Source organism: Myotis brandtii, unplaced genomic scaffold, assembly GCF_000412655.1.
Source record: "Myotis brandtii unplaced genomic scaffold, ASM41265v1 scaffold343, whole genome shotgun sequence".
NCBI lineage: Eukaryota > Metazoa > Chordata > Mammalia > Chiroptera > Vespertilionidae > Myotis > Myotis brandtii.
Genome location: NW_005363209.1, coordinates 3,187,357 through 3,200,537, shown reverse-complemented (window position 1 = coordinate 3,200,537; position 13,181 = coordinate 3,187,357). Strand labels below are relative to the sequence as shown.

Below are 13,181 nucleotides of genomic sequence, written 5' to 3'. Positions count from 1 at the left end.
TTCCTCTCTGTAAAAAATCAATAAAATATATTTAAAAAAAATAAAGAATAAACACCTGTTAATTCAGTTACTGATGCCTGAAAAAGTTCATAAAATTGATTATACAAAGTAATCTAATAGCCATAGGTAGTATCTAACGTAACAAAACAGTGTTAAGGGAAGATATTTCTCTTTTGTTAAAACTTTAATTCTCATTGTGCCCCTCCCCCACTTTTTTTTTTCTTAAAGAATACCTGCAGTCATTCTTGTTTCTGTGTTCATTTTTTTTTTTCTTTTTCTTTTTGGTCTTTTCTGTTAGGTGTATTAGCCCTTTCTTGGTACCCACCTGATTCACATGATGAGAATGGAGTACCTACTGATGACTTGGTACCAACTATTTTGGATAAAGCTCATAAATACAATCTAAAGGTACTTTATTTCATGTATTTTAAATTTTTATTGAGATATGATTGACATATGACATATTTGTTTCAGGTGTTCATTATAATAACATGTATATATTTGAAACGATCATCACAATAAGTCTAGTTAATATCCATCATTATACATTGTAACAATATTTTGTCTTGTGATGAGAATTTATAAGATGTATTTTCTTAGTAACTTTCACATATGCAATGCAGTTATTATAGTTATTAACTATAGTTACTATGTTTTACTTTACATGCCAGGACTTAATAATTTTATGACTGGAAGTTTGTACCTTTTATCATCTTCAAACATTTTGCTCCACCCCATCTCAGGAAACTATGATCTGTTCTCTGCAGCACTGAGTTGTGTGTTGTGTGTGTGTGTGTGTTTAAGATTCCACATTTAAGTGAGATTGTGTGGTGCTTGTCTTTCTCTGACAGACTTATTTTACTTAGCATAATGCCATCAAGTTCCTTCCATGATATAACAAATTGCAAGATTTCCTTCTGTTTTTATAGCTGAATACATATACCACATTTATCCATTCATTGGTTAATGGACACTACATTGTTTCCATTTCTTGGTTGTTGTAAATAGTGATGCATTGAGTATCCAGTGTCTTTTCCACTTAATGTTTCTGTTTCCTTCATATAGTAGTTCTATTTTTACTTTTCTGAAAGAACTCCTTACTGTTTACCATAGTGGTTGCATCAGTTTATATTCCCTTTTCTCCATATCCTTGTAAACTCTTGTTATTTTCTCCCTTTTTGATAGTAATTCTAACAGATGTGAGATGATATCTCTCTGTGGCTTTGATTTGCATTTCCCTGATGATTAGTGAAGTTAAAGTATCTTTTCATTTATTTGTTGGGATATGGATGTCTTCTTTGGGGTCGGGGGAGGGAGTCTATTCAGAACCTCTACCTATTTTTAAATCAGATTGGTGTTTTTGTTTTTATTGCTTTTGTGTTGTATGAGTTCTTTATATTTTGAATATTAACCCCTTACAGATAAATTATTTGCAAATATTTTCTCCCATTTGGTAAGTTGCCTTTTATTTTGTTGATGGTTCCTTTGCATAGTCAAATACTGCTGCAGTTAAATATTTTACCCTTTGTTCTCCCTGAGTGATCTACAATAATAATCTGCTTCATGTTGATATTTACTGCTGTATTGCTGACAACTACCTGAAAGAGAAGTTGGGGTGCTTCATTGGGCTGGAAAAAGTTTAGCTACATCAGAAAGCAGGTCTAATTAAGCAAGTTTATTCTATACTAGAGGCCCGTTGCAGCCCCAGCTTTGTCCAGAAGGTTGTTCAGCTGTCCGGTCTGATTTGCATATTACCTTTTATTATTATAGATATACTAGAGGCCTGGTGCATGAAAAGTCATGCACTTTGGGGGGGGTCCCTCAGCCTAGCCTGTCTCCTCTCACAGTTCGGGAGCCCTCAGGGGATGTCCTACTGATGGCTTAGGCCCACTCCCCATGGAGCAGAATTTAATCTATTTATACTTAAAGTAGGTATTGATAGGTATGGGTCTTGTTAATTGTTTTATAGCTTTTTTTTGTAATTCCTTTGTTCCTTCTTTTCTTGTTTTCTTCCCTTTATGATGATTTTCTATAGAAGTAGGCTTGTATTTCTTTCTCTTTATTTTGTACTATAGGTTTTTACTTTTTTGTTATCATGAGACTTCCATACAACAACTTATATTTGTAATAGTGTGTTTTGTTGACATTTGCCCCCATTTACATGTTTTTATGTTTCCCATAACATTATTGAAGTTATTTTTACTGTTTCTGCTTTAATACTAGCTTTATAAGTGATTAATTCATCGCTTTTACATTAGATTTTTCTGAATTTTAATATATATATTTTAAGCAGTGAGATTTATACTTTTATGTTTTTCTATTACAAATTAGCTCCTTTTTGTTTAAGCTAAGAAAGTCCCTTTAACATTTTTTGTAAGGCTGGTCGGTCATGAACTCTAACTTGTACTTTTATGGAAAAATCTTTCTCATTTAGTTCTGAAGGATAACTTTGTTAGGGAGAGTATTCTAGTTTGTAAATTTTCTCTTAAAAGTGCTTTAAATATATTGTGCCACTCCTTTCTAGCCTATAATATTTCTGTTGAAAAATCTGTTGATATTATAGGGGTTCCCTTGAACATAACATACCATTTTTTTCTTTTGCTTCGTTTAAGATTCCTTTAACTTTTAACTATTTATAATGTATCTTAGGAGTCTCTTTCAGTACATTTCATTTGGAACTCTCTGGGATTTCTGGACTGCATGCCTTTTCTTCCCCAGATTAGGGAAGTTTTCTACCCTTTTTATTTAGGGACCCCTATAATGCAAATATTTGGGCTTTTTTGATATTGTCCCACAAGTCCCTTAAGTTCTCTTATTTTCATTTTTCTTTTGCCGCTCTGATTGGATGAGTACCACTGCCTTGTCATTGAGTCTTTCTCCTGCTTTTTCTAGTCTGCTACTGAACCCCCCCACCCCCCGCATTGTATATTTCAGTACAATTATTTTATTCTTTAACTCCATCATTTGTGTTTGATACTTTCTTATATTTTCTGTTTATTGAAATTCTCACTGTGTTCTGACCTCAGTGAGCATCTTAAAGCAGTTATTTTGAACTATTCATGTGAAAAACTTCGTTCGTTTCCTATTGCTGCATTACAAATTACCCCAAAACTTGGCAGTTTAAAACAACACATTTATCATCTTATACAATATCTAAAGGTCAAGAATCTGGAAGTGTCTTAGCCTGGTAATATGATTCAGGGTATCTCAGGAGATTACAATCAAGCTATTGTCTGGTGCTACAGTCATGCATCCAACTTTTTCATGTGGTGGTTGACAGGCATCAGTTTCTTCCAGCTAGTGAAATGGGAGTTTTAGTTCTTCACCACATAAGCCTCTCTGTGGGGCTACCTGTGTCTATTATGACATGGGAGCTGGATTCTTGCTGGGGCCCCTCACACGGGGCGCCACCTTGCCGGGGCTGACCAGCAGCCCCTGAGCGAAGGATGAACAGATTACTCTGCTGCAGTTCACTGTGAAAGAGAAAGCTAAGGGACAGCCTGGCTGATAGCAACCAGGCAGCCTTGATTGCCTGCCTCCTTAGGCTTTTATTGGAATTTTTATCTTTAGATGCAATCAGTAGGGTAAGTAATCTTGGGATGACACATGTGTTTACATTGTCCTCTAGGGGCATCCAGAGATTAAGCATAAGAATTCCAGTAAACACCCGGGGGTCTGCACATGCACAGACTTGTTTGGAAAGGTCAAGGAATAATTAGGGGCACCGCCTACGACACTCCCCTAAGTCGGAATTCTGATAATCTTCTGATAAACAGGGTAGGCGGCCTTCCACACACTTCCCTTTTCTCAGAATGTCCTTCTTCCAACCTTCCAACCAAGTCTCGTGTGCTCCCCAACAGATTCTCCATAGTGAATGAAGAGAGAGTCCAGTGTAGAAGTTGGAGTTTTTTTCTGAACTGATCTTAAAATAATGTCACTTTCATCCTATTTTATTGGTTTATTCACTGATAAACCACCCTGGTACAATGAAAAAGGCAATTGCATAGGTCATGAATATTAGAAAATGGGGATCATATGTGGTCAATTTGGATAGTGGCTACTACAGAAAACTTGCAAATTTATTATATAGTGATAGCATGATTCTGATTCAAAAACTAAACAATAGCACAAGAAAGAGATTTACTTATAGGCTGATCCCACTGATGAAAATATATGCAAAATTCCTAAAGAAAACTTTAAAAAGTTGTTTATTAGAATGGATATTAAGAATAGTTTCAAGAGTATATAAAATCTGAATCCAAATCTCCTATATTCATTCCTGACTCAACCACTTACTAGCTATGTATGTTACTCTTGTGCCTCAGTTTCCTCATCTCTCAAATGGAATGGGTATAGAGATTACATGCAGTAATATATATAGCATTTAGTGTCTGGCACAGAATACACTATATAACAATTAAGTAAACAAAACTTCATTGGATATTTAAGGAGATAAATATCTTATTGGACACTGAAATTTTGAGAAAATAACTTGTTACTAATAACATGCTTAATAATGAAAGTTTTTTTTTAAATCTTGATAAAGGGTATGTTTTAATAGCTGTATCAAACACCATACTTAATGGAGAAACAGTAGCAACACTAATCAAGCCTGCCCTCCATCAGTATTTAATATTACTATAGAGATTCTATCAAATAACTATTTTTAATATTTTTAAACTGCTAAGTAAAATGATCATTTTTTTTGCAAATGGAAAATACCTACAAAACCAATGAAAATAATCTAAAAATTATTAGACATCATAAGTCTAGTAATGTGACTGGAACCAAAAATATACACGGCAATAGGATTTCTACATTACAGGAGGAAAATGGGAAAATGTACTTTGTAACTAGCATTTCAGTCCACAGGCCTACGCTCTATCTACTGAGCCAAATCAGTTAGGGCAGCAAGGACATTTTAATAAAGGATATGAAATGAAAGCAAACGTACAGAAACAAATTTGATGGAAAGACTCAAAATCGCAAAAATGTTCTCTCAAACATTTGTATCATATTTTTAATATAACTCATAATATTGTTAATATGTATAAATTTAATGCAATCCCAATCCAAATTTCCAGTGAGATTTTTAATACAGAATTTGACAGGCTAATTCTAAAATTTAAAAATATAGTATAAATTTATTAAAATGTTTGATAATGAAGGGAGAACTTGTCTTCCCAAATAATAAAATAGAATTAAAAGAGTATAGCATTAGCATCAGTATACAGAAAGAAAACAGATCAATGAAACACAGTCCAATAATAAGGCACTGTATATGGAAATCTGATATATAATTAATCATTTTGAATCATGTAAAAGGAATATTTATATATGATCTTCATGAGACTGGTTTAGTTTTCTTGCATTATCCATTCTGTTGTTCTTGGACAATAATTTTCATTTCTAATAATTCTAATTTTCAGATTGCTAATTTTTCATAGAGTTTATTCTTGTTTTCCTGTGCAATGCATTTTGCAACTTTTTTAAAAATTAAATTTGTTGGGGTGACATTGGTAAGTAACATTATGTAAGTTACAATAGTACAATTCTGTAATATATCATCAGTATATTGCATTGTGTGCTCACCACCCAAAGTCTAGTTTCCTTTCATCACTATATATTTTACCTTCTTTATCCTCCCACCATAGCCCTTTCTCTCTGGTAACCACTATGCTATTTTCTGTACCTTATCAGTTTGTTTCTGTTTGTTTTGTTTTTTAGATTCCACATATAAGTGAAACATTATGGTTTTTGTCTTTCTCTGTCTGACTTAATTAACTGAGCATGACACTCTCAGGATCTATCCATGTTGTTACAAATGGCAGTATTTCATTTTTTTTTTTTTCTTTATGGTTGAGTAGTGTTCCATTGTATATATGTACTACCTCTTCTTAATCACCCATCAGAAGACACTTAGGTTGCTTATATAGTTTGGCTATTATAAATGCTGCAGTGAACATAGGGCTGCATGTATCTTTTTGAATTAGTGTTTTAGATTACTTTTGATAAATACCCAGCAGAATTGCTGGATCATATGGTAGTTCAGTACTTGTTATATGTTGATTTTGATGACAGTCATTCTGACAGGTGTGAGGTGATATCTCATTGTGGCTTTAATTTGCATTTCCCTGATTGGTGATGTTGAACATCTTTTCTATGTCAATTGGCCATGTATATGTCCTCATTGGAGAAATGGCTATTCAGGTCCTATACCCATTTTTTAATTGCATTTTTTCTTTTGTTAGTATTAAGTTGTATGAGTTCCTTATATATTTTGGATATTAAACCCTTAACAGGTATATTATTGGTAATAGTTTACTCCATTGAGAAGGTTGTCTTGTTTTATTGATGGTTTCCTTTGTTGTGCAAAACTTTTTAGTTTAATGGTTTCTCATTTGTATATTTTTTCGTTTGCCTTGCCCAAGGAGACATATCCAAAAAAGTATTACTAAAAGCAATGTCAAAGTGTTTTCTTCTATTTGTCTTATGGTTTCAGGTCTTAGGTTTAAATCTCTAACCCATTTTTATTTTTATTTTTTAAAAAATATTTTATTGATTTTTTACAGAGAGGAAGGGAGAGGGAAAGAGAGTTAGAAACATCGATGAGAGGGAAACGTCGATCAGCTACCTCCTGCACACCCCTTACTGGGGATGTGCCCGCAACCAAGGTACATGACCTTGACCGGAATCGAACCTGGGACCTTTTAGTCTGCAGGCTGACGCTCTATCTACTGAGCCAAACCGGTTAGGGCTCTTTAACCCATTTTTAGTTTATTTCTTGTGTGTGGAGTCCGAATGTGGTCTTTCTTTCTTTTTTTTTTTTTTTTTTGTATGTTTCTGTTCAGTTTTTCTAGCATACTTTATTGAAGAGACTGGCTTTACCCCATGGCATATTCTTGCCTCCTTTGTCATAGATGGATCTTTTGGTAAGGGTTTATTTCTGGTCTTTCTGTTCTGTTCCATTGATCTTTGTATCTGTTTTTAAGCCAGTGCCATGTTGTTTTGATTAATATAGCCTTGTAGTGTAGTTTGATATCAAATAGTATGAACCTCCAACTGTGTTCTTTTTTCTCAAGATAGCTTTTATTGTTCGTGGCTTTTTAAGATGCTTATAGTTTTGTCATTGGTATTTTGATAGACTTTGAGTTGAATTTATAGATTGCTTTGGGTAGTATGGGCATTTTAATGATGTTAATTGTTCCTATCCATGAGCATGGTATATGGTTTGATTTATTTGTACCTTCAATTTTTTTAAATGTATTATTTTTTAAGTAATAGGTCTTTCACCTCCTTGGATAAATTTATTCTTAGGTATTTTAATTTCTTAATGCAATTGTAAATGTTAATTTCTCTTTCTGATAGTTAATCTTTGGTGTATAATATTCAGAAATCAATTGCATTTTTAATTTTGTTTTCTGCCACTGTAACAAATTAATTTATTAGTTCTAATAGTTATTTGGTGGAATCCTTAGTGTTTTCACTATATATAATTTATGCCATCTGCAAATAATAGTTTTAATACTTTCCTTCCAATTTGCATGGTTGTCATATTTCACATCATTTTATCTTGTGTACCCTAAAGTAGCTATTTCAGTTGTTCTTACTACCTTTGTCTTGTAATCTTTTTAACAGCATTATAAGTAATCAACTTCCTTTACTATATATTTACCTTTCCCAGTAAAATTTATACTTTAAGATGTTCTCTTGTTATTATTTAGACCTCTTTCTTTTCAGCTTAAAGTCTCTGTAACTTTTCCTTGTAAGGTTGGTTTTGTGGTGCTGAACTCCATTAGCTTGTCTGGAAAACTCTTATTTCTCCTTCAATTCTAAATGATATCTTTGCTGGGCTGAGTATTCTTGTTTGGAAAGTGTTGTTTTTCTTTCATCACTTTGAATATGTTATATCACTCCCTTCTGGCCTGCGGAGTTTTTGCTGAAAAATGTGTAAATTCCCTTCTGTATATCAAGTTTTTTTTGTTTTTTTCTTACTGCTTTTAAAATTATCTTCTTGTCTTTAACTTTTTAATTGATATGTCTTGCTGTGGGTCTCTTTGGGTTCATTTCATTTGGAACCCTCTAGGCTAGTGGTTCTCAACCTTCCTAATGCCACGACCCTTTAATACAGTTCCTCATGTTGTGGTGACCCCCAACCATAAAATTATTTTTGTTGCTACTTCATAACTGTAATTTTGCTACTATTATGAATCATAATGTAAATATCTGATATGCGGGATGTATTTTCATTGTTACAAATTGAACATAATTAAAGCATAGTGATTAATCACAAAAACAATATGTAATTATATATGTGTTTTCCGATGGTCTTAGGCGACTCCTGTGAAAGGGTTGTTCAACCCCCAGGTTGAGAACCGCTGCAATATGTAATTACATACGTGTTTTCCGATGCTCTTCGTTCAACCCCCAAAGGGGTCGCGACCCACAGGTTGGCGACCCACAGGTTGAGAACTGCTGCTCTAGGCTTTTTTGATCTGGAAGTGTTTTCTTCCCCAGGTTAGGGAAGATTGCAGCTCCTCTCTCTTTTTTTTCCTGGAACTCTTGCAATGCAAATTCTAGTCAGCTTAATTGTTTAGATAAGTTTCTTAATCTAGCTTCACTTTCTTTTCATTCCTGTTTACTCTTACTAGGTGACTTTTTCTGTCCTGTCTTTAAGCTTACTAATTCTGTCTTCTATTGAACCCTCTAGTACATTTCTCAGTTTATTTATTATATTCTTTAGCTATCTATGTTTGGTACTTTCTTATATTTTCCTTCACTTTATTGAAGTTCTCACCCGGTCCACTCATTCTTCTCCCAAGCCTTGTTTATAAGCAGCTTTATGATCATTAATTTGAACTCTTTATTAGTATCTTCCAAGATTTTATCTTTATCTGGTGATATTTGTTTTTCTTTAATTGCTTAATTCTGTGTTTGTTTCCATGCATAAGGTGAAACAGCCATCTCTCCCAGTCTTGAGGGTTTTACTTTGTTTAGGACAGTGGTGGGGAACATCCAGCCCTGTCAAGGCATTAGGGGTGAGTTAATTAAATGTTTGACCAAATATAGCAGGCTAATTTTTAAGTTGATAGTTTTATATGGGCTGTGAAATGATATTATAAATATCTAAATGGCTCTTGGCAGAAAAAAGGTTCCCTACCCCTGGTTTAGGAGATTAATCTTATCACTCATCGTGATCTAGACCTTGGTTGTCCCTAAAACCTTTTTTTAAAATTGATTTCAGAGAGGAAGGGCGAGATAGAAACATTAGTGATGAGAGAATCATCGATCGGCTGCCTCCTACATGTTGCACACTGGGGATGGAGCCTGCAACCCAGGCATGTGTCCTGATGGGAATTGAACTGTGGCCTCCTGGTTCATAGGTCGATGCTCAACCACTGAGCCATGCAGGCCAGGATGAAACCTCTTTAAGCAGCCTATTTTATGTTTAATAATCCATAGTGGTTCCGGGTGTGCAAAGACCAGTTGATTCCCCATAGGAGAGAGTCTCAACACCTAGATTCAGGCTTTTGTAAGCCAGACCCTTGGGCAGCAGCTCTTGAAGAATGCAAATATATGCAGTCTGTGGGACCAAAGGTGTAAGCCCCATCAGCCACCAGAGCCAAGTGGCTGTCTTAAAAATTGGTGTTTTAGTCAAGCGTAAGCTCCTTTCTGAGAAATACTGGTGCGCTGTCCTGGGGTAGAGAGAGAGCACCGAGATGCATTCTCTGAGGGCATTTCTGTAGCCCCTACATGTGTGCCAGACTTGTCCCAGGCAAGTAGGCCTGTTTCACAGTAAGGATGGGCATGTGTTTCAGTCTTCTGTCTCTGTAGTGCCTGGTGGTAGCCTGCCAAGACCTGTCTCTCTGATTGTCATATTCCCTTGGTACCCAGGAACACAAGCCCCTTTGGCTACCAGAGCCAGGCAATTAAGGATTATCCCCTGGACTATAGCCACAAAAACCAGGGCACCAGACACATGTAAGAGCTTCCCCTCCAAGAGATGCTGGTGCTCTGGAATGTGGCAGAGTGTGAAAAGGTAATTCCTGACCTCTAAAGTCTCAGGAAAGGTTTTCAGTCACTCTTGGATGTGTGTTATATTAGATGCCTGTTTCTCAGCCTACAGCTATGATGATAAGGTAATAGGCCTCTTTCACAGAAATGCTGAGCCCCTGCCTCTGTTGTGCCCTAGGGGTAGTAGCTGTTTAAGACTCTTTATGTGTTAGTTACAGTCCTGTGGGACCCACAGCGTAAGTCAGCTGGCCCCTAGAGCCAGGTGATGTAGATGTATCCCCTGGTAGCAGCTGCAAAAATCAGGCCACCAGCCAAGGATATAAGCTCTGTTCTGGGAGATAAGGGTGAGCTTGTGTGAATGCAGTCATTGTCCTCTGTTCCCTGAGAGCACCGCAGTAGGCCTATATATGTGTACCCATCAGGCAGATCTTCTGAACAAGCAAATGGGCCTCTTTCTCAGAAACACTGGGATGTGCCCTACTCATTTAGCTGTTGCAATGCCCTGGGAGTGGTAGTCTAACAAGATTGCTACAGTCCCATGGGACCCAAGAACACCACCTCTCTGGCCTCTAGAGCCAGGGAATCAGGGGTAATAGCCCTGGGTGGTAGCCAGGAAACACAGGGCACCAGACCTGTGTAGAGGATCCTATCTGGGAGATATTATCACTTTGGAATACTACTGGCTGGATCCACTGCAAAGACAGTATTCACCTAAAAAAGAGAAAAGGAAGAAGAATAAAAAAAGTAGCACACAGCAGCTTTAGCAAGACAGGGCACACGGAAAGATGGTGCCCACCAGCCTCCTTTCCCCAAGAGTATCCCAGCAGGACCCTGTTTCTCATATAAAGTCCGGGTACTTTTCCAAGGATTGCTTCTGCCCTGGGCACCATGGCAGTTGAGCCTGTGCATAAGCCCTTTTAAGCGCTATTTCTCAGTTCACGATAGTCCCTTGGTGACAAGCCCCATTGGTCGTTAAATATAGATGCTTTGGGCTTGTCTCTCAGATGCTGGTATTAACCCTTTGCGCTACAATTTTATTTTTGGAATTCAAACAGTGTGGTCCGAATTGGAAGTCCTTCCTCTCTTGGTTGCAGTAGTTTCCTGGCGGAAATTGCCAATTAGCTCAATCACCAACTCGACGTTGGACCCGCTACTAGCGCCTGGTCTGTCGATTCAGCCTCGATGTTGGAGCGCAAAAGGTTAAAAGTTAGGTTGCCCAATGTTGGGTATGAACCCTTTGCCCCTCATGGAGAAGCTCCTGGTTTCCAGTTTTCTGCCAATTGTGGGTCACTGTTCCATGCAAGGGTTTGTGAGATTATGTCTCAGCCTTTCTTACCTGCTCCAATGCGGGTTTCCTCTTGATTGGCAGATATGAAGGAGTTGCTCTGCCAGTTTTTAGGTGTTTGTTTTTGTCAAAGGAAATTGTTCCATATGTAGCTATAGATTTGGTGTGTCTATTGGAAGAGGCAAGTTCAGGATCTTCCTATGTCTTTAACTGAAACCCTCTTTCTTTTTTCCAAAAGAGTAGAAACATACTTACTTCAACAAAATTATAAGTAAAAATACAGAAAAGGTAATATTTGACACTCAGAAACATTTTTGTGAAAAATTTAAATGTAATCAACATGAATATAGTCAATAATAAATATCTGTTGACATTTTGATGGGAAAAAAAAACAGGAGAAATAAAAACACTTAAAAAATACACTGTCACTATTATAACACATGAAAGTGTTTTTCTTTTTATTTTTTTAATTAAATCTTTATTGTTCAGATTATCACATTTGTTCCTCTTTTTTCCCCCCATAACTCCCCTCCTCCCAGTTCCTGCCTCACCCTCCGCCCTCACTCCCCACCCACTGTCCTCATCCATAGGTGCACGATTTTTGTCCAGTCTCTTCCCGCATCTCCCACTCCCCTTTCCCCCCCAAGAATAGTCAGTCCATTCCCTTTCTATGTCCCTGATTCATTATAATCACCAGTTCATTCTGTACATCAGATTATTTATTCACTTGATTCTTAGATTCACTTGTTGATAGATGCATGTTTGTTGTTCACAATTTGTATCTTTACCTTTTTCTTCTTCCTCCTCTTAAAGGATACCTTTCAGCATTTCATATAATACTGGTTTAGTGGTGATGAACTCCTTTAGCTTTTCCTTATCTGTGAAGCTCTTTATCTGACCTTCAATTCTGAATGATAGCTTTGCTGGATAAAGTAATCTTGGTTGTAGGTTCTTGCTATTCATCACTTTGAATATTTCTTGCCACTCCCTTCTGGCCTGCAAAGTTTCTGTTGAGAAATCAGCTGACAGTCGTATGGGTATTCCCTTGTAGGTAATTGAGTCTCTTTCTCTTGCTGCTTTTAAGATTCTCTCTTTGTCTTTTGCTCTTGGCATTTTAATTATGATATGTCTTGGTGTGGTCCTCTTTGGATTCCTTTTGTTTGGGGTTCTCTGCGCTTCTTGGACCTGTAAGTCCATTTCTTTCACCAGGTGGGGGAAGTTTTCTGCCATTATTTCTTCAAATAGGTTTTCAATATCTTGCTGTCTCTCATCTTCTGGCACCCCAATTATTCTGATGTTTGTACGCTTGAAGCTGTCCCAGAGGCTCCTTACACTATCTTCGTATTTTCGGATTCTTTTTTCATTTTGCTTTTCCGGTTGGGTGTTTTTTGCTTCTTCGCATTTCAAATCTTTGACTTGATTCTTGCGCTCCTCTGGTCTGCTATTGGGTGTAATATTCTTTATTTCAGAGCGTGTATGCTTAATTTCTAGTTTCTTTATCATAGCATCGAGGGTCTCATTAGTTTTCGTGAAGCTCTCCAAAAGTTTATTGCAAGCCCTCAAAATTGCGTTTTTTAGCTCTATATCCTCCATTTCTGTCATGTTTTTTTGTCTCCGCATTTTTTATGCTTTCTTGGTGCACCCCCTAGTGGTCTTTGTGCGCAGTCTTGTTCTAGTTGAGCCTTGATTGTTGTAGTTAATACTAGAGGGATTTGACCACCAGGCCGACTGGCTGTGTGAATCAGCTGTGTCTGCCGCGGAAAACTTCTGTCCTCTGGGGAGGTGCTAATCTAGCCTTTGCCTGAGGCGATCCGGCAAATGGCTCTGCGCAGGGCTTGGGCGGGGCGGGCTCAACAGGGCGGGCGGAGGGAGCGGTTATAGC

At 36.9% G+C, this 13,181-nt stretch overlaps 1 protein-coding gene across 1 annotated transcript in view; it reads left to right on the top strand.

Moving 5' to 3' along the window:
- MANEA (mannosidase, endo-alpha) overlaps window positions 1-13,181 on the top strand; it is a 33,538-nt gene that overhangs the window by 8,660 nt on the left and 11,697 nt on the right. The window contains exon 2 of the mRNA XM_005871477.2: window positions 299-408. Within this exon, the coding sequence (XP_005871539.1) occupies window positions 299-408 (110 nt within the window). The remainder of the gene's footprint in view (window positions 1-298; window positions 409-13,181) is intronic.